General features: G+C 34.5%; 1 protein-coding gene and 1 long non-coding RNA gene across 2 annotated transcripts in view; one reads left to right on the top strand and one right to left on the bottom strand.

The window, feature by feature from the left end:
- Positions 1–26,732, top strand: part of tub (interleukin 1 receptor associated kinase 4 tube) — a 51,970-nt gene extending 25,238 nt beyond the window's left edge. The window contains exon 2 of the mRNA XM_067763131.1: positions 22,599–26,732. Within this exon, the coding sequence (XP_067619232.1) occupies positions 22,599–23,725 (1,127 nt within the window). The 3' untranslated portion in view covers positions 23,726–26,732. The remainder of the gene's footprint in view (positions 1–22,598) is intronic.
- Positions 9,626–10,494, bottom strand: LOC137238299 (uncharacterized). Its single transcript, XR_010949151.1, has 2 exons — positions 10,358–10,494; positions 9,626–10,294 (listed from the first exon to the last, which is right to left on the bottom strand). It is a non-coding gene; the product is annotated as an uncharacterized lncRNA (long non-coding RNA).
- Positions 26,733–27,065: the final 333 nt, after the last annotated feature.

Below are 27,065 nucleotides of genomic sequence, written 5' to 3'. Positions count from 1 at the left end.
TCATTTATTTCAGATTGAGTTAATTTTCTTGAAAAATATGCAAGTGGTTCTAAAGAGTTGTTACTTATTTGTTGTAGAACTGCTCCAATTGCAACATTTGATGCATCTACAGCAAGTGATAGTTGACCATTTTTATCAAAGTGAGTGAGTAGTGTTTTTTGTGTAAAAAGTTTCTTAACATTTTCAAAAGCTGAAGTAGTTTTTTCTGTCCAATTTAATTCTTTAAGTTTATTTTTGATAGCAAAATTTAACATTTCATGTAGTGGACTAAGTTCTTTTGCTAACATTTTAATATATCTATGGTAATAATTCACCATATCTAAAAAATTTTGTAATTTATTAATTGAGAGGGGTTTTTCAAAATTAGAAATTATTTCAACTCGTTCAAAAGAAGGCCTGATTCCTTCACTAGAAATTTCATAACTTAGAAAGTCCAATTATTCAACTCCGAAAATACATTTTGTAGGTTTAATATTTAAATTATATTTCTCAAGTCTTTTAAAAACTGTTTTTAAATGTTCTATATGTTCTTCCTCATTGTTACTAGCTACTAATATGTCGTCAATATAGACAAAAACAAAATCTAAACCTGAAAATACTTCGTTTATGAAACGTTGAAATATTTGAGCACTGTTTCGTAATCCAAATGGCATTCGTACGAATTCAAACATTCCGAATGGAGTTGTTATAGCTGTTTTGTGAATATCTTCTTCTGCCATTGGTATTTGGTGATATGCACGAATGAGGTCAATTTTTGAAAATATCTTTTTATTTTTTAAATCTATGTTAAGGTCATGAATATGAGGTAAGGGATACCTATCTGGTATTGTTATAAAATTAAGTCGTCTGTAATCTCCACAAGGTCTCCAGTCATTTGGATCTTTCTTAGGGACCAGATGGAGTGGAGAAGCAATGTGAGAGTTAGAAGGTCTACATATACCAGTTTTGACTAAAAATTCAAATTCAGTTTTAGCTATTTTTAATTTTATAGGATCTAGACGACGAGGTTTAGAAAAAGGAGATACTCCTTTTATTTCTATTCGGTGAACTGTTTTGGTTGTACTTTTTCAGTATAATTAGGTTCACACGTAATAAGAGGAAATTCATTTAAAATATTTGTAAATTTATTTTCTGAAATAGGAATCATAAAGGAAAATATATCGCAAAAACCAGAAGATCCAGAAACTTTTAATTTTGTTTTCAAATCTGTAATTTCTTTATTTTTAATATCTACCAAAATACCAAATTTTTCTAAAAAAATTGCACCAATAATGGGAGTAGAAATATCTGCAAGAATGAAAGGAATTCAAAATCTCTTCTAAGACCTAAATCAATTTTTAAAAGCTTTGTTCCAAAAGTTTCTATGTTAGATCCATTAGTTGCCGAAAGTTTAAGGTCAGAAAAACGTTTATAAGTTTTAAATTTTGAAGAAGGAATAACTGAAACTATAGCACCTGTATCAATTAAAAAATTTAATTTATTGAATTTATCAAATATGAATAGACGGTGGGACGATTGATTATTAACTCCATTATTACCCACAGTCATAACGGATTTGTTTAGTTTAAAGAATTTGATTTTGAATTTAGATTATTTTTATTTACATTAAAATTACAGGGTTTAATACATTTGTAAGCATTATGTTTAAATTTTCGATGATACCAACATATATTATTATCATTATTAAAACTTCTAGATCTAGAAAAATTTCTGAAGTTAGATTGATTTCTTTCTCTAGATCTAGATCGAATTTTTAATTCATTGATATCGGTAATAATTTGATTTAAATTTTGAAAAATTGTAGTAGTTAAATCAGTTAAATTTTTTACACATTGTGTAAGAACATTATTTTCAATACTAGCTATTGAAGAAATTTTAGAAGAATGTGGTTTTTTAATTAAATCAAAAAGTTTATCTGCAAGTGAAATTATATCAGTAATATTTTGAAGTTAAATGTATTTGAATATCTTGTGGTAATTTTCTGATCCATAATTTAAAAAGTAATTCCTGACAAAAAATAGATGATGAACTTGTTAGTGACTTCATATATCTAAAAAGTTCAGATGGAGATCTATCTCCCAATTCAGTATTTGAAAATAAATTTTCAAGTATTTTTTCCTCACAAAGAATTTTTTAATTGTATTATATTTATTAATAGAGGGAGGAGGATTGATAACATCAACAATTTTGGATATTGTTTCTTGTTGAAGTGAAATAAGAACATTTTGAAATTTGATATTATCATCAATAATGTTAATTATTTCAAATTGTCCTTCAATAAGTAAAAACCATGTTTCAGGACAATCTGACCAAAATTGAGGTAATTTAAGGGATTTATTTGAATGGAATCTAAAATTATCTCCTTGTGTAGAATTGTCTGAATGTTGTCTGGAGTAGTACTAATGTTTGTATTTTGTGTTTGATTTAGAGACATTGTGTTATTCGTGTTATTATTTAAATTCTCTGAAGATGTAAAAGAACGAGTTTTTATTGGTGTACGTAAAACCATTAAAATTTAAAAATGTAATTGTTCCCTGGAAAGAAAGTTAACAAGAGAAAAACTAATACTTAAATGTGAAGTAAAGTTAAAAAAAAAAAAAAAAATTTATAATAAATTAAAATAATTTGTTTATAAATATATATATATATATATATATATATATATATATATATATATTAATTTAATATTATTTAAATTAGATTAAAAAATTTGTATTAATATAAAAATATATATTTATATTCGTACTTACATACAATGATCTTTTCAATTACTTATAATTAAATTTTAATTAAAAATGTTGATCGTTGATATTGCAATGAAAAGGTTGTTGTTGAAGTATCTTAAATGATGCTTTTTATGAGACTATCCACATCAAAATCAGCTTTTATTGAGGTGTAAATGAGACGTCGACGTTGCGTACAATTAATTAACAGTAAGTACACGTAGTAACAGCAACAGTAAAAATATTTAATATTCTAATATAATAAATAAGACGTTTATAGACACAAAGTATTTGATAGTGACGTAGTGTTACTGCTATACTTCCTTGTTGGTACCACTCTTATGTGGAAATTATTTTAAAAGTAGCCACTATAATGCGTTTATTATTCCGGCAAAAAGCAGATTTTCTTCTATTTAATATATAAGTAAGGTATTTATATATGCAAATTATTATTTATCTATATAAATATATCGCGGGTTCGAATCGAGCTCAAGGCCTAACAATAATTTTTTATCATTATTATTGTTATGATAAATTTTTTCTTAATTGAAAAAATTTTTAAATTAGAATAGAAGAAAGAAAAAATTTTAGACAACTGCCAAAGCTCGTTGTATAGATCCATTTCGGGAACTGCTAAATTCCTTCATCGGCAACGTTTAGGCGCCGCTGCTATAACCATTCAGCCACCACAGCGGTTTTTTGTTTGTCTTCATTAATCCTACTTCCATTCTGGTTCGTGCCAATTGATATTCACAACACTGCGACATCTGTTGCAGAATAGCTGTGAAAATTGGACTTGTTTGTTGGCAATGCTGCCATAGTGTCATATTTTATTGACACTTTTTTCCCCGTGCTCTGGGATGTATTAACAATTTTTGTTGTTATATCGGCCTACTGATTTTAAGATCGCGGGTTCGAATCGAGCTCAAGGCCTAACAATAATTTTTTATCATTATTATTGTTATGATAAATTTTTTCTTAATTGAAAAAATTTTTAAATTAGAATAGAAGAAAGAAAAAATTTTAGACAACTGCCAAAGCTCGTTGTATAGATCCATTTCGGGGACTGCTAAATTCCTTCATCGGCAACGTTTAGGCGCCGCTGCTATAACCATTCAGCCACCACAGCGGTTTTTTGTTTGTCTTCATTAATCCTACTTCCATTCTGGTTCGTGCGAATTGATATTCACAACACTGCGACATCTGTTGCAGAATAGCTGTGAAAATTGGACTTGTTTGTTGGCAATGCTGCCATAGTGTCATATTTTATTGACACTTTTTTCCCCGTGCTCTGGGATGTATTAACAAATTTTGTTGTTATATCGGCCTACTGATTTTAAGATCGCGGGTTCGAATCGAGCTCAAGGCCTAACAATAATTTTTTATCATTATTATTGTTATGATAAATTTTTTCTTAATTGAAAAAATTTTTAAATTAGAATAGAAGAAGGAAAAAATTTTAGACAACTGCCAAAGCTCGTTGTATAGATCCATTTCGGGAACTGCTAAATTCCTTCATCGGCAACGTTTAGGCGCCGCTGCTATAACCATTCAGCCACCACAGCGGTTTTTTGTTTGTCTTCATTAATCCTACTTCCATTCTGGTTCGTGCCAATTGATATTCACAACACTGCGACATCTGTTGCAGAATAGCTGTGAAAATTGGACTTGTTTGTTGGCAATGCTGCCATAGTGTCATATTTTATTGACACTTTTTTTCCCCGTGCTCTGGGATGTATTAACAATTTTTGTTGTTATATCGGCCTACTGATTTTAAGATCGCGGGTTCGAATCGAGCTCAAGGCCTAACAATAATTTTTTATCATTATTATTGTTATGATAAATTTTTTCTTAATTGAAAAAATTTTTAAATTAGAATAGAAGAAAGAAAAAATTTTAGACAACTGCCAAAGCTCGTTGTATAGATCCATTTCGGGAACTGCTAAATTCCTTCATCGGCAACGTTTCGGCGCCGCTGCTATAACCATTCAGCCACCACAGCGGTTTTTTGTTTGTCTTCATTAATCCTACTTCCATTCTGGTTCGTGCCAATTGATATTCACAACACTGCGACATCTGTTGCAGAATAGCTGTGAAAATTGGACTTGTTTGTTGGCAATGCTGCCATAGTGTCATATTTTATTGACACTTTTTTCCCCGTGCTCTGGGATGTATTAACAATTTTTGTTGTTATACCGGCCTACTGATTTTAAGATCGCGGGTTCGAATCGAGCTCAAGGCCTAACAATAATTTTTTATCATTATTATTGTTATGATAATTTTTTTCTTAATTGAAAAAATTTTTAAATTAGAATAGAAGAAAGAAAAAATTTTAGCAACTGCCAAAGCTCGTTGTAAAAAAAAAAAAAAAAAAAATATATAAATATATATATTTTATATCTGTATCTTTGCACACGATTGAAAATTGCACATTTATATATAAAGATATACAGATTTTGACTTTTTGTCACATAATAATAAAGTAGGTCTGTAGGTGTTTCACTTCATTCATTTAATTTTGAAAGTATGCACATTTTAGATAACACGCTGTTCACAATGGTGTTGCATTTATATATACAGGAGGATAGTTGTAGGAAACAGAGCAAAATTTATATTTTATTGATTTAAAAGTTCTTCTTTCCAAAATGTCATTATTGAAAGTATATATATATATTTATAATTTTATGTTAATTTAATTTCAAGGTTAATTTATTTGCAAATATTAGTTGTAGCAGTTTGTTTGAAAAGCGTTGATATAGAGTTAACTTTTTTGACTAATGTAGCGCTCGACAGCTGCTTAATATAGTACAGATCTATTGTCATTTATTTATTTTATTGTGGCAAGATCGCCATTATAGAATAATTATAATAAACTATTTATTCTATAAATATTTTATTGAATTATTTGAAATATTAATTTGTTTAACAAAATTTTATATTCTAACAAAATTTTCTTATTTTGATAACTTCCAAAATTTTCATTTAAAAAAGGTAACTTAATTATTTTAAAAAAATTGAAAAATCACAAGTAAGAAACAAGTAAAAGTATTAATATAAATAAAATAAACAACTTAATATAGACCCTACAATATAGCCATGTCCGTCTGTCCGTCCGTCCGTCTGTGTGTTTGAACGCAAACTGTCCCTCAAATTTTGAGACATCTCAATGAAATTTGGCACAAGGATGTATTTTTATATTATATTAGACATTTGTCGGATCCGGTACGATCGGACCACTATAACATATATCTCCCATACAACCGATCGCTCAGATAAGACGATTTTGGTCATTCCTACCGCAATTTAGAAAGTATAAACGTGAAACTCGATGATTCTAATATATCATAGAAGATATCCTGAAAAAATCACTTTGATCGGAGCTATATATAATATATATCCCATACAACCGATCGTTCAGATAGAACGATTTTTAGCCATTTCTCCCTTAATTACCAATATAAAAACGTTAAATTTGGTGATATTTATTCTAATATATCATAGAAGATTTTCTGAAAAAATCACTTTGATCGGAGCTATATGTATAGTATATACCTATCCCATACAACCGATCGTTCAGATAGAAAGATTTTTGGTCATTTCTCCCTTAATTTCCAATATAAAAACTTGAAACTTGATGATATATATTCTAATATATCATGGAAGATTTCCTGTAAAAATCATGTCGATCGGAGCTATATATAATATATATCCCATACAACCGATCGTTCAGATAAGGGGGTCCTTACTTATTTTTTAATTGTGTCTCTGTAACTGGGTATTTTGCGAAATTCTTAATTACTACAAAATCGCCTATTTTAAATTTATTAACTTTTTTATTCTTCAGCTCGCTTTCCTTTAGGTTGTAATTTTGCAACATTTCTATATTTTGCTTTGCAGTATCACGTAACTTTTCCATATCTCCCCTCCCCCTTTGTGGAAGGTAATCTTCCAGATATTCAGCCAGTTTGTCGACTAAAGGACCTCGCTGATTCACTCCAAATAATGCTTTGCTGGGTGTCATACCTATGGCCCTGTTAACTGTGTTATTAAGAGCAAATTCAATTTTCGTTATATGTTTAACCCAGTCAGCATGTTGTATAGATTCACTAAATTTTGCTAGCATACCTACTAGTGTTCGGTTGACCCTCTCGACCTGCCCATTTGCCTGAGGCGAGTGCACAGCAACGTTTATGTGCTGCATATTTTTACTTTCCATAAACACAGAAAAATCCTTAGATGTGAAACAACTACCCCTATCTGTAATACATCTAACCGGGAGGCTATAATATTCAAAGTACTTGTTTAGTGATGCGTTAACTTCCTTTGTACTTGTTGTAAGGACTGGATACAACTTCACATACTTTGTAAAACTATCTATTATAACTAAAATATTCTTACGTTTGGACTGTAAGCATGGTAAAGGTCCTAGGTGGTCTATGTGGAATGGGGTAGGCTCTTTGGGTATGTTATGTAGTGTCCGTTCGTTTGGTTTTATGGGCGGAGAATACATTATGCATCGTATGAAGTTTTTTGTAAATTTGTTTATTTTCTTTTTCATATCCGGGAACCAATAATTTTCTATTATTTTTTTATAACACTTATCTACTCCTAAGTGGCCAATATGCTCATGGGTCGTTTTTATTACTTCCTGCTCCATCTCTTGCGGTACATAGAATAAAGGGCTGTCCTCATTCTTTCTGTATATGATCCCATTAAGCATTTCGAATTTGTTGTGATCTGCTTTTTGTAGTGTGCCGCCTCCAACCTAAAGTCTATATCCTCGCTGTCGACCATTGCTACAACTTTTTCGGAATGTATTTGGCATCTACTCCGTGCATCCACGTGAACCATTTTCGCACCGCTTCGATGCTGTATGGTATAATCGAAATTTTGCAATTATAATGCCCACCTAGCTATCCGGCTGTTTATCGTTTTTTTATTTAAAGTCAGTGCAAGGGAATTGCAATCTGTAACAATTTTAAATTTAATGCCCTCTAAGTATATTCTGAAGCGGCGCAAGACATTTATTATTGCAAGGGTTTCTAAATCAAAGCTATGGTAACGTGACTCGGCTTCGTTAGTTCGCTTTGAGAAATAAGCAATAGGGTGAAAGACTTTGTCGTCCTGCTTTTGTAGCAATATGGCGCCATACCCGATAGCGCTAGCATCGCTATGTAATTCAGTTTGGAATTTTGCGTCCTTCTTTACCAGTTTGTACAACGGATTCGCGATAATTGAAAATGATTTTACGAACTTTCTGAAGTATGAACACAATCTGAGAAAGGATTGTACGTCCTTTTGATTTTTTGGGAAGGGATACTCAGAAATGGCTTTTATGTGACTATCAGATGGCTTTATTCCATCACCTGATACACGATACCCTAAATATTCTATTTCGTAATGTGCAAACTTGCATTTCTGTATTTTCAATTCAAGACTATACACTCTTAAACGTGTCAATACCCTTATAACTAACTCAATATGCTCTTCTATATTTGTGTTCGCAATTAATATATCGTCCATATACACGATTGTTTCATTTTTAGCTACAAATTCCTTAAAATAAAGCGCTGCAACATAGCTGGCCCATTTTTAAGGCCAAATTGCATTCGCAAAAATTCGTACTGTCCATTCGGAACGACGAAGGATGTATACTTAATTGATTGTTCACTCATTTTAACTTGCTAAAACCCTGATTTCAGGTCAGTAAACTAAACACTTTTTTACCTTCTAAATATTCAAGGCAATCTTCGATTAATGGTAGTGGGTAATTATCTTTCACTATCAACTTGTTTAAATTTCTGTAATCAATACACATTCTTATTTCCCCTGATTTCTTTTTTGCCAGCACAGTTGGGGAGGCTCACGTTCCCTATGAGTTTCTCATACTTGGGTATTGTTTTTTTCAGTTCCTGGAGAGTATTTGTATTGTATAGTACAGACACGCACGCACTTTTGTCCTGTAGCCCTTCAATTATGAATTCGACTAACTCATTATCTCGTATTGAGCTGTTGTTTGCAATTTTTTGGATTGATAAAACATAATGCAAAATACTTTCCTTGCCTTTACTCCAACGCCGAGTTTCTAATTTTTTAATTGTGTCTCTGTGGCTGGGTATTTTCCGAAATTCTGATGTTAGTCGTGCTTTTAGTTCGGACCATGTACGTGCCACACAAATTTCGGCTAACATTTTCACACTACCAGTTAACAGCTGTCGGGCTAAAAGGAGGTTACGTCCATCGTTGCAACCATAGGTGTCAGCTGGATATTCAAAATTTTCGATCCATTTATCTATATTGCAATCGTCGTCTCCACTATACTTCGGTACAAGCACCTCTATATCTTTGAGCGAGTACATGTACGTATTTGTTTGATTACGTTCCATTGTCGAAATCTTTTTTTAAACGCAACATTTGAAGACACGTTTCCAAAGTATTAGCCGCTACTGTATTACTCTCCTCTTTTTCGCATAACTTAAGGCTGTCTGCTGTACCGTTTCATACGGTATCATCGGAACAGTTATTTTCAGCCGCTTCGTTTTTGTCGGCTGCTGATTTTTATGGTTATCTGTGTAGGGATTTACTACACGTTGTTATGAAATACTTGTTGTTGTTAACACTTGAAATATAAAAAACTTGAAACTCGATTTTTAAAGAATAATTAATGTTATTTTTGATGTGAAAATTTTTATATTGGTTTTTGAATTTATATTGAACAGATATACACCCCTATTCTGCATTTCGATTACGTTCCCGTTCTACGCTCCGCTTCAATCGAAGTTTGGTATTCTGCATTACGACGGAATTGTAAAGAGAAGAGGAAGAGCAAATGATTTTTCGAAATCAGCTGTTGGTACGGAATGTGTGAACATTGGAACAAAATAAATTAAAGAAAATTTGTAAAAAATACTGAAAAACGTTTATATTTTATTATCCACGCCATTTTGTACAAAAAAAAAGCAATAGAATATATTGCCGCAGTGTTATATTTTTTTGAGTGAAGTGCTTTCATAATTGTAAGTGTGTTTTTGTCGTTCTTTTGGCCAATTCCCTGCCGTGGCCACCAAGTTTTGTTAAAACGGATTCCTGTACGAATATAGTTGACATTTTCTGAATTTTAAGGATGCTAATTTCATTGCACTGCCCTAAAATACTTTATGAAGATTTATTTATTCTTTCCGCAAGGATTGTTTACGTTTTCGCTTCACCTTCCTCTACTCCGGCAGCTTGCTTTGGCATATATCTGGACCCAACGAACAGACACAAATTATAGCTGTCTATTATAATGGAATCAATAGCCGCGGCATTATTTATGGAGTTGGAAAGCAACGCATACGAAAATTTCCAGGCGAGAATGGAAAGGCAAATATTGCGAGATTTGTGTAATCCATTTGAGATGAGTGACGAATTGTAAGAAATTGAACTTAAAAGTCGTATATTTTAATGACTTATTTTCTTATTTAGGTTCAAAAATAACTTTCGACTTAACAAGTATGCTTTAAAGTATGTGTTAGATACTTTTGCGGCGCAAATACGTCCAAGGACTTCGACATCGACATGTTGTTTTTGACCTGGAAACATATAAAAAACAATCATCATCAAGCCTTCTACGTTTCTTAACAAGTTTTACTTACATTTTTGTTAAAATTCTGTTATAAATTAATAAAAAAATAAAAAGAAAACATTTTTCCGCCAACTAATTTGCAACTTAGAAAAACGGAACTACGATCGAAATGCAGAATACAAAAAATCGAACGATTCGAAGTTGGATCGAAAGAGATTGGAACACAGAATACCAAACTTGCCAAATCGAAAAAATTCCAATCCAAGTCGAAATGCAGAATAGGGCTGATAATTGATTTGTACGTGATTGTTGAATAATATATTTATTAACAAATATAATCGTGATTGTTGAATAATATAGTTATTAACAAATATAATTGAATTGTGCGTGTTCATTATATCTGGAAATTCATGATCTATGGCGATTCTACCAAATCAGCTAAATCTGTAAATGGGAGCCGAAGAGCGTAATCCTTGCGCATTTAAGCCGAAAGTTTACTCAAAGCGGAAAATTAGATATGTACAACAAAAAGCCAGCAATCCAAACAATCAAGTTTTTTTTTTTAGAAAAGCAAAGAAATTAAGCAAAAACAGCCGGCAATCCAAACAATCAAGTATTTCTAGAAGGCTTCTCGGTGTTATTCTGTCTTCAGACTATCACATGAAATCGTTAAATTTCGGCAGAAGCCAAAGTATTCGAGCAGCACAACAAACATCTTACCGACTGCGCCAATGCATCTTCACTCTCTTCAGCTGCTTGATATATGATATTAACAAGTTGCTCCAGCAACACTATAAGATATAGTTCTTCCCAACTAATTTGTATACCATAAGTTAAATCTTGCAGCAGTGTGAGTATCTTTTGTATTTTTTCTTGTTCATGTGAACGTTTGAGGACGAATGCTAGCAACGGTACAAAGCGGATATCGTCAACTAGAGTACGTCGTACAGTCAAGTTACGACTTATTTGCTGTAGGAGTATAACACAGGCCCAAAGTGCATCTGAGTCAGCAGTCAAATTTCCCAATACATACACACATACATATCCTCAATTATACTCACAGCATCCTGAATCACTTAAGCCTCGTTTTCATTATGGCATTTATTTCGTCAAATGTTGCCAAAATAATGAAAACGGGCTGCCAAATAGTGTCAGTTGCGTTTGCAGTCAGGTTTGTCAGACAAAATGGCATCCAAGTGAAAACGGCCAAATTTCAGTTTTCCAGCGCTGTTGGAAACGTTTGACACACAAAAAAGATTTGCCAACATGCTGGCAAATCTCTCACTAAAGGAGCAATTCTTGTTTGTTTGTATAGCCGAACGATCTCGGGAACGGCTCAACCGATTTAAATGAAATTTGGCACGGAGATAATGTATCACCTTCTAAGACTTTCTACTTAGGTGTTGCCACTCAGAATGTCTCACAAGGTTGCCACCTATTCGAAATTAAAAAAAAAATTGCATGACATATACCGATATGGGTATCAAACGAAAGGTATTTCACTCCGCATTACAATAGGGACATTTTTGAGTAGGGTTGCCATTTAGGGTTGCCACCTCTTCGAAATATAAAAAAATTGCATGAGATATGCCGATATGGGTATCAAACGAAAGGTATTTCACTCCGCATTACAATAGGAACATTTTTGAGTAGGGTTGCCACCTATTCGAAATAAAAAAAATTGCATGAGATATGCCGATATGGGTATCAAACGAAAGGTATTTGACTCCACATTACAATAGGGACATTTTTCAGTAGGGTTGCCATTTAGGGTTGCCACCTATTCGAAATTTTAAAAAATTGCATGAGATATGCTGACATGGGTATCAAACGAAAGGTATTTCACTCCGCATTACAATAGGGACATTTTTGAGTAGGGTTGCCGTTTGGGGTTGGAGTAGTTGGAGGACGTAATGGATAAGTCAGCTTCAAATTCTGTAATTTTCGTTCACCCAGTCGGTAGTACCACTGAAAAAAGGAAGCGGGTGAGAAAACTGACTGAAAAATGGACAGCCGAGCAAACGGAGAGGCTATTGCAGGAAGTAGAGGTCAGAAAGGGGACCTTGAATTTTCTTTCGTCTCAATACAGGGACCGGAATTTGAGGGAGGCTCAATGGCAAGATGTGGCGGATATTTTAAAGATGTCGCGATTTGAGGTATCTGCCAAGTGGAGCAGCCTGCGCTGCTCTTTCCGCGTGAGTTCCTTTTCTCTTTATAAATATACTAGCATTTACCCGCCGCCCCGTCCGCAAGGAGAAAATGAAATGTATGGGCTATTCACGTTAGCCTGCTTATCAAGTTATCTGTTTAAAAATTTTTTTCTGTCTAATGCACTTTATTTTTGTAATTGAGTAAAAAAAAAAAGATCTATATGAGCTGATAACCTGATAGGATCCAACAAATGATCCCGAATTTATCCACAAAAAGCCACGAATTGACCCCGACGATATCCCGAACGGATACCCAAAACCATCTAGAAATGATGCCGGAAGGTACCCCAAATGATCCCGAAAAGGTCCCGAAATGACCCTGATGGGATCCCTAAAACCCTCCAGAAATGATGCAGAAAGGGTCCCCAAATGATCCCGTATTAGTCTCTAAAAAGTCCCGAAATGACCCCGACGGGAACCCGGACGGATACCCAAAACCATTTAGAAATGATGCCGGGAGGTACCACAAATTATCCCGAAATGACCCTGATGGGATCCGGGACGGATCCCTAAAACCCTCCAGAAATGATGCCGAAAAGGTCCCCAAATGATCCCGTATTAGTCGCGAAAAAGTCCCGAAATGACCCCGACGGGATCCCGAACGGATACCCAAAACCATCTAGAAATGATGCCGGAAGGTACCCCAAATGATCCCGAAAAAGTCGAGAAATGACCCTGATGGGATCCCGGACGAATCCCTAAAACCCTCCAGAAAGGATGCCGAAAGGGTCCCCAAATGATCCCGTATTAGTCGAGAAAAAGTCCCGAAATGACCCCCACGGGATCCCGGGCGGATACCCAAAACCATCTAGAAATTATGGCGGAAGGTACCCCAAATGATCCCGAAAAAGTCCCGAAATGACCCTGATGAGATCCCGGACGGATCCCTAAAACCCTCCAGAAATGATCCCGAAAAAGTCGAGAAATTACCCTGATGGGATCCCGGACGGATCCCTAAAACCCTCCAGAAAGGATGCCGAAAGGGTCCCCAAATGATCCCGTATTAGTCGAGAAAAAGTCCCGAAATGACCCCCACGGGATCCCGGGCGGATACCCAAAACCATCTAGAAATGATGCCGGAAGGTACCCCAAATGATCCCGAAAAAGTCCCGAAATGACCCTGATGAGATCCCGTACGGATCCCTAAAACCCTCCAGAAATGATGCCGAAAGGGTCCCCAAATGATCCCGTATTAGTCGAGAAAAAGTCCCGAAATGACCTCCACGGGATCACGGGCGGATACCCAAAACCATCTAGAAATGATGCCGGAAGGTACCCCAAATGATCCCGAAAAAGTCCCGAAATGACCCTGATGAGATCCCGGACGGATCCCTAAAACCCTCCAGAAATGATGCCGAAAGGGTCCCCAAATGATCCCGTATTAGTCGCAAAAAAGTCCCGAAATTACCCCGACGGGATCCCGGACGGATACCCAAAACCATCTAGAAATGATGCTGGAAGGTACCCCAAATGATCCCGAAAAAGTCGAGAAAAGGTCCCAAAATGACCCGTCGGGATCCCGGACGGATACCCAAAATCATCTAGAAATGATGCCGGAAGGCACCCCAAATGATCCCGTATTAGTCGAGAAAAAGTCCCAAAATGACCCCGACGGGATCTCGGACCGATACCCCAAACAATCTAGAAATGATGCCGGAAGGTACCCCAAATGATCCCGAAAAAGACCCGAAATGACCCCGATGGGATCCAGGACGGAACCCGAAAAGCAACCAGAAATAATGCCGGTAGGTACCCCAAATGATCCCGAAATACCCGAAATGACCCTATCGCTGTCAAAACTATTTATTTAACGTTTGACGTCAGTGGTGAAAACTGGATGTCAATCGACTGACACCACAATTTGATGACAGTCTTTGGCACACACTGCTATATCGACTTCATGCCAGTTTTTAATATGTAATGAAAACACATTTGACACCAAATCGCCATGGTGACAGTTATGTCAGTATTTGATGTCAGTGATTTTGACATAGTGAAAACAAAGCATTAGAAAGTTCTATACATTTTTTGCTCTCAATTAGTCACCAATAGCGCGGTTATCAATAGAGTAATTCATCACTGCAACAGCAAACGACGGCGCGTATGAGTTACCTTTACATTCGATAAATATGTATATTAAAATGTCTGCCATTCTACTATCGTCATCGTTTGAAGAGATATACGTATATATGTATGTGAGCCCATCCAACTTATAACTAATAAAATAGCAACAATTGCAAAATATCAAGCAGTTCATAATATTTAAAAACACAATTTAAAGGCAGAAGAAAAGCAAAAGGAAGCGCATACGTTAATACGTGGATCAGAGCGTCGCTAAAGTGTGTGGTAGTGACTTCAGTCGCTGCACTTCCTGAGTAGTCATTCAGCTGTAACGTTACAACATATCCACATTAACTACTAAATATTTATATCTATATATTGATTATATAATTTGATTTTAATTTTATAATATATTTATAGAAGTCTATAGGATTATTGTTAATTTTTATTTTTGTGCCTTTTTCAATGTTCAAAATGTTTCATTCTCCGCGTGAAACGGGCGCGGGAGATAGGCAAAATAGGTCTTTTTATAGATATAGAGGATCCATGTGAGTTCTCGTCAGAAAATATACGCAATCCTTACGATAGGAATGAAATTTGTGCCACTTCGGTGAAATTATCGCAATTTTGGTGGAACTGTCCAGAAGGATGGTTCGTACATGCTGAGACGCAATTTGCTACAAAAGGCATAACTGGAGATTTGACTAAATACGAGTTTTTAACAGAGCTGTAAAAGTGTGCAATCATTTGAAATTTTAAATCATTGATTTAAGAATTCTGTTTCTTCATTCTTTCATTCTTTGTTAAGGAATGTGGCTTAAAAGTCAACCCATTCTTAGTTTCACCGTGTGATTCGCGGTTCGAATATCAGTGAAGCCTTTGACAATATTCGAAATTGACTGATGATGATTATGTGGCGGTTTTCGAAATGTTAAAATCGCAGTATTCCAGTAAATTTTTCTTTCTTTTCAAAAATAATGATTGAATATTCAATTATTATAAGTCGGTGTTAAGCTCATGAATTCTTAAATATTAAACTACTTGAATAATTAGAATCTCTCTATTGATAAATTTTACGCCTTTTTTGCACCCAACTCCTAAATTGATTTAACATATCTGATGGCAATGAAAGTATACAAAAAAAAGAACCATAGGGAAAAAGTATTTAGAACTGAATGGAAAAAAAGTGTGCATTCATTTCAAGTTTACATTCATTAAAGATTGGGAATGGTTCCTACATTCCCACTCTATATTGAATTATATTTTATCATTCAATAACACACACACTTTAGATTTGAGTTAAGGTGTTTTGAGCCATTCAGGAATGGAGATTTATAATAATCAACCAATAAATCACAATTTTTTAAAAGAATGCTGAGAGAATGCACACTCAATTGATTCAATATTTTTACAGCTCTGGTTTTTAATAACTGCCTCGCCACAAGACATTATTGCAAATGTATTAGATGTTATTCAAAATCTACCTGAAAGTGAAAAATATGACAATTTAAAGAAAACTCTTATTGATAGGCACTCCTTAAGCGAACAGAGAAGATTGGATAAAATTTTATCAGATACTGAGATAGGTGATCGGAAACTTTCTGAATATTATAGGACCCTTGACCAACTAGCAGGTAATACTATCGATTCAAATTTCCTTAAAAATCTTTGGTTACGTAAACTTCCAAAAAATCTTTATGTTGCATTGATTAGTGCTAATTTAAATAATATTAATGATCTTTTGCAACTGGCAGATAAAATTTGGGAGATAACCAGTGATAATGAAATTTGTGCAGTTAGAAATAGAGTTGTTACATCTTCGATTAATATTGATGAATTTGGAAAAATTGTAGAGAATTTAGCGAAGGCTACAACAAAAATATGTGAAAGTTTTAATCATTTACAATTAGACATTAACGAGATTAAAACACAAATTAATGACAGACAGTCACGTCCAAAAAGGCGGAATTTTAGTTATCGTAGAAATTCTCAGTCGCGAGGTAGATCAAAGTCTCAAAATTGCTTATGTGGGCATAATTACCATTTTGGCAGTAAAGCTCGTAAATGTGAAGAACCGTGTGCTTTCCAGAAAAATAGTCCTAGTCAAACAAACTACACAGCGCTGTTGTTGCAGCGACTAACAACAGCATTTTGATTTTTTCAACACGTCGCTTGTTTGTATTAGATAAAGAAAGCAAGCTTAAATTCTTAATAGATAGCGGTGCTGAGATTTCAGTTGTTCCTTCATCTAAATTCAAAATGTACAAAAAATCTTCAGATATTATTTTAACGGCTGCTAATGGCAGCATGATTCCGACTTATGGAAAAAAATTATTAAAACTTAATTTGGGACTCCGTCGAGGGTTTCCATTTGTATTTCTTATTACTAGCTAGTTTATCTAACTACTATAACTAGTTTATCTGTAGACGTGATATCCGGATTTTGCAATATTTCATTGCCTAAATTATTTTCAGTTGAAAATCAATATACAAAGCTTTTGAAAAATTTTCCTTCTTTAACTTCTGAGCCAGATTATACAAACGGGTAATCATTCGACAGTTCATCATATTATAACAAATGGAGTATTACCTTTTTGTAGGCCAAGACGTTTAGATCCTGTTAAATTTAAAATAGCAAAGACTGAACTCGATTTTTTATTAAAATCAGGAATATGTCGTCCATCTAAATCACATGGAACATTGCTATTACATTTAGTACCTGAAAAAGACGCAAATGACTAGCGTCCTTGCGGAGATTATCGTAGGATTAATTTAATCACTGTACCTGATCGATACCCTTTACCACACATACATGATTTACATATTGAATTCAAAAATAAAACAATATTTTCAAAGATAGATTTGGTTAGGGCTTACCATCAGATAACTGTTGCGGAAGAAGACATTCATAAGACTGCCATAACCACACATTTTGGAATGTTCGAATTCGTCAGGATGCCTTTTTGATGACGAAATTCAGCGCAAACATTCCAAAAGTTTATAAATGAAGTGTTACGCGATTTAGATTTTATATTTGTTTATTTGGACGACATACTGATAGCTAGTAAAGATGAATCAGAACATTTACAACACCTTAATATACTATTTCAACGTTTAGATAAGTACGGATTGAATATCAAGCCATCTAAGTGCGTTTTTTGAGTAGGTAAAATTAGTTTCCTAGGTTATAACATATCATCTGAAGGTATTCAACCATCAGCGGAGAAAAGTCAATCAATTCTTGATTTTGGACGGCCAATGTCAATCAAACAAATGCAAAAGTTTGTGGGAATGGTTAATTTTTACCATAAGGATATACCAAAGCTTGCTGAAATGCTAGACCCAATACACAGCATGATAACAAAGGCATCAAAGAGCAAAGATAAGGTACTTGATTGGTCTGATGAAACATTGCAGGCATTTGAGAAAGTAAAAGAGAGTTTTGCTAAGAAAACATTGTTAACACATTTCAACAGTGAAGCAATTCTTTCTGTTGCTGTAGACGCATCAAATAGGGCTATTGGAGGAGTTCTTCAACAGGAAATCAACAATACTAAAGAACCGTTAGCCTTCTTCTCTAAGAAACTTAGTCCGTCTGAATGTAAATATAGTACTTTTGATAGAGAGTTACTCGCTATTTATTTAACTATTAAACACTTTAAACATTGGTTGGAAGGTAGATCTTTTACGGTTTATACGGATCACAAGCCACTTACATTTGCATTGAATTCAAAGGTTGGAGTTCATATCCCAATTTACTAGTGACATTAAATACGTAAAAGGGGAATTAAACTGTGTTTCGGATGCGTTATCAAGGATACCCGAAGTTTTAACGTTAGAAACCATTGATGTAAATTTAAAAGAGTTATTTATTGAACAAGAAAAAGATGGTGAAATTAAATCATTAGTAGAAAATCTAAATTGTAGACATAAATTTGAACTAATATTAGTTTCATTTTTAAATAATTAAATTTGGTATGAGACGTCACTTACTTTAACAAGGCCATATATACCTCAAGTTTTAAGAAAATTAGTGTTCGAGAAATTACATGGTATAGCCCATGTTGGTATTAAAGCAACACGCCGGTTAATCACTAATAGATATTTTTGGCCAGGAATGAATAAAGATGTAAACGAGTGGGCGAAAGAGTGCATTAATTGTCAAAAAAGTAAAATTTATAGACATACAAAATCGCAAGTTTCGAAAATACCATTCCAAAAGGGCGGTTTGAGCATGTACATTTAGATATCGTTGGACCTCTTCCTCCATCACATGATTTTAGATTTATATTAACTTTAATAGATAGAAATTCTCGTTGGCCGGAGCCACATCCTCTTCAAAATATTTCCGCGAAAAATGTGGCAGAAACTTTCTTTCGTGAGTATATATCACGATTTGGAGTTCCGTTGACAATTACAACTGATCAGGGAGCGCAATTTACATCGCAGGTTTTTACAGAGCTCTCAAAACTATTAGGAAGTCATAAAATCATAACCACTGCTTATCATCCGCAAGCTAATGGAATAGTTGAACGCTTTCATAGGCAACTTAAAGCTTCAATTATGGCAAGTGGAAGTGCAGCTGAATGGTATGAGGAGTTACCTATAGTGTTGTTAGGTTTGCGATCATCCTATAAAGAAGACATTCAATCTACAGCTGCAGAGATGGCATATGGGGAATATCTAAGACTTCCTTCGCAAATGGTAGTTCGATCTGAAAATTACTTTGACTCATCTGATGTTCTGTTAAAATTAAAACAAAATTTCAAGAATTGTGCATCAAACATATCTCACCATAAAAATTCACTAGTTTATGTTCCAAAAGATTTAAATGATTGCAAGTTTGTATTACTTAGAGTTGATAGAAAGAGAACCGGTTTACAGGAGCCATATGAAGGACCATTTGAGGTAATAGAGAAAACACCAAAGTGGTTCAAAATTAATTATTATAATAAATTCATAAATATTGCTATAGACAGAATTAAACCTGCATATTTGGATGCGAGTAAATATAGTTCTTTGGATAAAACAAAGAGAGTTACATTTAATTTGAAGAGGGGAGTTGTGTGGGGATTTACTACACGTTGTTATGAAATACTTATTGTTGTTAACACTTTAATTATTCTTTAAAAATCGAGTTTCAAGTTTTTTATATTTCATGTTATTTTTGATGTGAAAATTTTTATATTGGTTTTTGAATTTATATTGAACAAATATAATTGAATTGTACGTGATTGTTGAATAATATAGTTATTAACAAATATAATTGAATTGTGCGTGTTCATTATATCTGGAAATTCATGAAAATCTGCACCTGTGTATGATTTCCTGCCGCCATTGGTGTAGACCAATTTTCACCGAATCATTAGTGCTCGAAGTACCTGCATGCTGTGGCGGAACGCCTACTATGCCATGGAGTAAATCCCTGATTTCCTCCTCTGTCGCTGACTTACGCACTTGAACAAAATTTCGGCCAGCATTGAAACGATTTGCTGTGTGCTGTTGTCGTCCATTTCGGATTACGGAAGATATTAAAACTTTTTTCGCGGAAGAAATTTGCCAGAAGATATTTTTCTTCAATATTGTAGCTAAAATTTGCCACTTTTTTTCTTTGTTACGGTACCACACGTGATGCTTTAGTAATAGAACCTTCTGCGTCGGTTGCTATGTATCAATTGATTCTTTATTCGGTGTGTATTCAATCTTTTCATTTTTTTTTGTTGTTCACAATAGCATATTCTATTACGAATCGTAATAGAATATGCTAATCGTAATTTACAATACATTACATATACTACAGAATCAAAAACCAAGTTCTCCAAGAAATGTTTCTAATAAGTTGAGTTATTTTGGATTCCATTCTTCTTTTCTCCTATGGATTAGTTCTCATCTATCTAATCGACAGTGTGTGGTCCCTTTTGATGGTGTATCCTCTAGTTCCTTTGTGGCAACCTCTGGTGTTCCTCAGGGAAGTATATTAGGGCCACTATTTTTCATTTTATTTGTTAATGACATTAGTAGTTGTTTTTCATTTTCTAAGTGTTTGTTGTATGCAGATGACTTAAAGATATTCTCAATAATCAAGGCACCTGATGATGTTCTAAAGTTGCAAAGCGATATCAATAAATCATATCAGTGGTGTCTGAACTCACATCTATCTCTTAATCCGTCTAAATGTTTCCATATGACCCACTCTAAGTCAACTTCCGTCTTGCGCACAAGGTATACTATTTCTGATTGCGAACTTCAGTGCGTAAGCGAGATTACAGACCTTGGTGTCCTCTTTGATAGTAAGTTTTCTTTTAATAGCCATATTAATTATGTAACTGCTAAATCTTACTCCATGCTTGGTTTTGTTAGGCGTAATACCTCCAAATTTTCTGATCCTTATACAATCAAACTTTTATATACGTCGTTTATTAGGTCGCACATTGAATATGCTGTATTTATTTGGAGGCCTTGTACTCAGTTAGCCATAAATAGAATCGAGAGGATACAGACAATTTTTCTAAAGTATGCTCTTCGTCCATAAAACTTTTCAGAACCCATGTCCTCCTATTCTTCTCGGCTTATGCTCTTAGGGCTCAAGTCACTTGAGAGTCGGCGATCTATACTTTATATACTTATACTTGTTTAACTTTTGTATACAATGTGCTTAAGGGGGTTATTGACTGTCCTGATCTGTTGGAAAGGATTCGCTTTAATGTTCCTCAACGACTTCTTCGGAATTTCTTTCCTTTCTATGGAGATAACTTCAGAACAAATTATGCTAGTTATGCTCCTGTTAATCGCGCTACTTGTGAGTTCAATGTACTAAGTAAAAAAGTCTCTCTTGATTTTTCGCTTCCAAGAGCCGATTTTTTGATAATTTTGAATTCCCCTTTTTAAACTGTATATTTTAATTACAATTAAGCTGTATGTAATACTTTCGTAGATTCTATAGTCTATAAGAATTTTTGTCCAACGACTTATTAATAATAATAATAATAATAATTGTGTGATGGTAGCGTGCTCCGCCTATCACACCGTATGCCCTGGGTTCCACTCCCGGGCAAAGCAACATCAAAATTTTAGAAATAAGATTTTTCAATCAGAAGAAAATTTTTCTAAGCGGGGTCGCCCCTCGGCAGTGTCTGGCAAGCGCTCCGATTGTATTTCTGCAATGAAAAGCTCTCAGTGAAAACTAATCTGCCTTGCAGATGCCGTTCGGAGTCGGCATAAAATATGTAGGTCCCGTCCGGCCAATTTGTAGGGAAAAATCAAGAAGAGCACGACGTAAATTGGAAGAGAAGCTCGGCCTTAGATCTCTTCGGAGGTTATCGCGCCTTACATTTATTTTTATTTTTTTAATAATAATAATAAATGTAGTAACCATTTTAACTATAATTTCCTGCAGGGATGCTCACGCTCTCACTAATACACTTACATTTAAATTTTTGCCGACTTCGTGAACAGCTGCTTATTTATTTCTCCTGTATGTATGTGATGTGACCGTTTTTCTTCTAGTTATATGCGGCCGCCGTGGTGTGATGGTAGCGTGCTCTGCCTACCACACCGAAGATCCTGGGTTCACGCCCCGGGCAAAGTAAAATCAAATTTTACAAACAAGTTTGTTTGGCAGGCACTTCGAGTGTATTTCTGCCATTAAAAGCTCTCAGTGAAAACTCATCTGCCTTGCGGATGCCGTTCGGAGTCGGCATAAAATAAGTAGGTCCCGTCCCGCCAATTTGTAGGAAAAATTAAAAGGAGCACGGCGCAAATTGGAAGAGAAGCTCGGCCTTAAATCTGTTCGGAGGTTATCGCGCCATTCATTTATTTTTTTATGTGTGAATAACAACTTCTGCTCTTAGCTGCTGCCTACATGTATGTGAAATATTCTCTTTGCTGTAGCTTCCCTGTTTGCATGTATGTGTGTCTACTTGCTTTATTGTTTTTGTTGATTTATTTAGTAGTAGCATAGTGATGAACCGAAATGCTAATATTCGCCACAATAAACTATATTTATTATGTTGCTACCAATTCTTATTCTTGACATTTTAGAACCAGTTCCCGATCGTCCGTTGGAAGGACCTGGCGCAAAAGTCGACATTTCTATTCCGACTGACTGTTTGCGTAGTGTTGTAGACTATGTCAATGACTCAAATGGCTTTCCAGACTCAGATATGCTAAATGTCCATGCAAATTACGAAAACAGTACCGCAGACCCAAATCGAGATTATTTCATAAAGTTTTCACACTTCGATAAAGATATTAGGAGCGGCACGGCACCACCAAAACCACCACCTCGCACACAACGAGCTGCACGCCAGCAAAATACTCTTAATCAGCAACAACAACAGCAACCAAAAGAAAATGCGTCCAATCACCAGCCAACAACACAAACAATTAATGATGTAGGTTCAGTGGTAGAAAGTAATGCTCATTATCGAAGTAAACGTGAAAATCGCGGAAGTCTACAAACATCAAAACAACAACAGCAGCAACTGCAACATAATACTTTAACAACACATAATATACCAGAATTAAGCGATTTACTCCAAGTAGCCAATAGTGGCCAACAATCAACGATTAAATCAGAAGAGGAAGTAGCAAATGGAACACCTTTACTTAGCCTCCTAGAAGGTAAAAGCTCTAACACAATGTCAGGAGAAGCATATCATAATTCACTAGAAGTCATTGCATCATCAACATCAAATGTATTGCCAGAGCAATCAACGTTATCAAGGTCAAATTGTGACAGCTTACCATTGATAACTGAACTAAATTTAGATAATACGGGTGCAGAAGTTATAAAAAATGTTGCTGGGAGGTGTAGTAATTCCATACAACAACAAGAAGAGAGAACATCTTCTAATTCGCCAAATCCTTCAAGTGATGGTAGTCGCTGTAGTAGTTTGAGCAATGATAGCTTCGATGATGATGATAATGAAAATGTCTATGGTGGCGTAAATACATCAAAAGATCGCAATGCTGATGATACAAATGATTTAGATGAATACTGCCGTGAATATAGTTTACCAAATTTAAGTGTATTTGGACGGCAGAGTCCATACAATGATTCAAGCTTAACAACTGTTACATGTACAAGTGGTGATAATAGTTTCGAGCTAAGTTTTAATGATTCGAGTTCAACTTCAACAACCGATCCCACGGCGCAAAGGAAATAGATCATCTGAGTGGTATTATTTTTATTATTGTTTAAATAAGAAACAAAAATACAACCAATATACACATACAGCATACAACATGCACACATATTTTAGAACTAGACGTACATTCGTAGATAAACGCCGCTATTGCAGATGCCGAGTGTCATTTAAAGTGTTTGTCGAACTCCTTGTAGAGTACTCTTTAAACTAATCTTTTATCTCACATCAGCTTGACAAGTAATCGGTTAATATGATTGGATCTTTGATGTAAGTAATACAACTCAACACAAATGCTATTTAAGCGTTATTTTACAGAGAGGTCGACAGTCGCTTTGGTCGGCATTCGCAAATCGGTAAAGCGGGGAGTATTTGTATTATAAAATTGCATTCCAAAAAATCATTAAGAGTTACATGAGCGTATGTAAACTTATTCATTAGGGCTGGTCAAGTTGTATAGAGCAATTTGTTTCGAAATTCAAAAAAAAAAAAAAACAGCTCGCATTGCTGTGAAGTATTCTCAAAAGAAACTTACTGTATTGAATTGTATTAAGAATTAAAATTTGCTAGGAATAATGTCGGAAAAATGTACCCACTCTACCCCCAACATATGTACATTGCGTCGACGCCGCAATAAAAGCTGCTAACTCCACTTTTCATTAAAAATGACTGATACTGATGGAATAAGGAATGATTTCTGTACATGGTTGTAATAGAAAAGTGTGTGTTTAATGCACAAAATCATGGGCGGAAACTGTTATTCCCTTTATAATATAATTCCTTGCAAAACTGTTAATTTTGGACTTTTAATATATTTGGATCAAGTTAGTTAAACTCGGACTTTTATTTAAAAAAAATTTTTTTTAATATACAATTTTTTATTTCGGATAAGCCGTTTCCTTGTTATCAAGCCGCACTTTTATTTTGGCCTTAAAAAAGAAAAGTCCGGATTTAACTTTTATTTCCGGACTTTTATTTTTAAAACTCTGAATTTAACTAGTTCTATTCTATAAAAATACAGATTTTACTTTTATATGTGGACTTTTATGGAAAAAGTTCGAAAAATAAAAGCGATGCATGATTCGACATTATATTGCCATAGGGATACCTGAGAACTCAACCATTTTCACCTAGGACAATTTTTTGACCAGGGGCCAAATCGTAACATCCGCGATCGTATACCTCGTCACGTAAAAATATGATTTTCGGATTATGACATACGTGAACGTAGTGCTTCGATCGTAATTTGGGAACGCAACATACGTGACGAGTGACTGAACGCACGTTTCATTCGAACACAAACTGGCGATCGTATACACACAAATTTCATTGAAAATGTAAGAACATTGTTTAAATCAGGCATGCTTAACCAACGAAACGATATCATTTCGTTACGATAATCAACGTTAATAAACGAAACGAACTCATTTCGTTTCGTTTATTAACGTTAAGATCGTCAAATTAACGAAATGATTCGTTTCGTTTTCTGCCATATCAAAACGAAATCAAATCGTTTATGTTGATTATTAATTTCAAACTATGCTGGCAAAGCTGATTGATGGCGGAGTCATTAAAGGTGAAAGCATTAGCCAAGCTGATTGCAACTTTTCTCTTGAATTTTGACAGTACGAACATTTCTCAGATTATTTTTGACATTACCACCAACGAATTACACAAACAAATTACATAGAGTTTGTGTGTGTATGTGCGCTCGTTGTTGCCACCTTACGGCTTCACCATGGCTGTAGCATTGCCAGCACAATTCAAACATAAAGTATCACGTTTTTGTTAACGTTTTTAACGTTAACGAAAGCTTTTCGTTTCGGTTAAAAACGAGATACAATTTATTTTGATAATTTCTTTATCGATAATATTTCGAAGTGTTTCAACGGAAACGGTGGAAATTTTTTGATAAACGATTAGCTTAACGTTAAGGTGCATCCCTGGTTTAAATAGATGAACAAAAAATATAATAAATTTCAAACTCTTATTACACATTAACAAAGGTCGAATTCAAACAAGCTTAATCCAAGCCAAAAGGAAATATTGGTGGAATTCATGGCGAGGCACCCGCTTTGGTATCGGCTTGCTTCAAATTTAACTCCTCCAGAAAGTAACTAAAAGCTTCTTAAGTTAAGCAAAATCTCTTCAAGAAACTGCAATAACTTTTTTTTTACAAAGAAATAATACATAAATGATATGCTTACACTTTGTTCGATAAGTCCTAAGGGTTACTACACTCTCTTAACCGCCTTCGGACTATCTTTTCCTCGCCTGCGCTATTACTGGAGCTCAAACAAAACAATAAAATTGGGTCCATCGCAGTTTTTTTTTAGTTTTTATTTTTATTTTTGGTAACCAATTTGACAGTTCAAAATCTATTGTGAGCTTAAAATACAATCCAAACTAATGTGGATCGTAAAATTTATTGTGAATTGAAAAGAAATTACGTTCCGTTTGCTATCGTATGTTATAATCCCGTTTTTTGTATACGTTTGACGTATCACGTAATTTTCTTTCGTATGGTTGCCGATCCGTGATCGTATGTTACGATTCGAGCCCAGGACTTTTTCGACTCCGAAAAAAAAAAATTATTATTTTCCGTCCCTGCACAGAATCGCTAAAAATTTCTAAAAAATAGATCTACAACCAAAAAAAAAAATTAAAAGCTGCCAGCTCCATATATTTATTTTTAATACATTTCGAAATTTCAAGTATTTTATTCAATTGTATTCTCTTGTTCTACTGCAAAATTTGTTGGATGTCGTTAACAGCTTTTAGAGCGTCGCCGATGATATATTTGCTTACTAATACCACTGAAGAGATGGATCCATAGCCAAACAATTATTTTCGCAATTTTAACAGTTTTACAACGTTTCCAAAAAACCCAAACTCGATGTTTGCCAGCTTCGTACGGCTGCTAAACCATTTACGTATCGATATCAATAATTAAATTTAATTTATTTATTATTACGACTGTTTAGGTCTAAAACTTAAACTACTAAATAAAATTCATTATTAAAATTGATTACTTAATACTTTTGAATATGCTGTCGGAATGCCAAGTGATTTGGATCAGCATATTTACTAGCATACCAAATGGACGAGTCTGGGAGCCACTCTTTTAAGGGAGGTTGGAAAGGACGCGTTTCCAATCCTCCAGTGCTCCCAGCACAAGGTAATAAAATTTGGAACATATATTTTTAAATTATATTGGTATTTATTTATATAACCTGCCGGAATGTATTAGTCTTCGATAAACATAGCAAAACATGTATTGGGATGTTGGAAATAACGTGTTTCCAATGACCGCCCAACTTTGTTTAGTAATTACGCTGTTGGAATGCATAAAGCTTCCGAT

Source organism: Eurosta solidaginis, chromosome 1 (assembly GCF_040869045.1).
Source record: "Eurosta solidaginis isolate ZX-2024a chromosome 1, ASM4086904v1, whole genome shotgun sequence".
NCBI classification, from domain to species: domain Eukaryota; kingdom Metazoa; phylum Arthropoda; class Insecta; order Diptera; family Tephritidae; genus Eurosta; species Eurosta solidaginis.
Note: the sequence above shows the minus strand (reverse complement) of the source record. Positions and strands in the feature narration are given on the sequence as shown.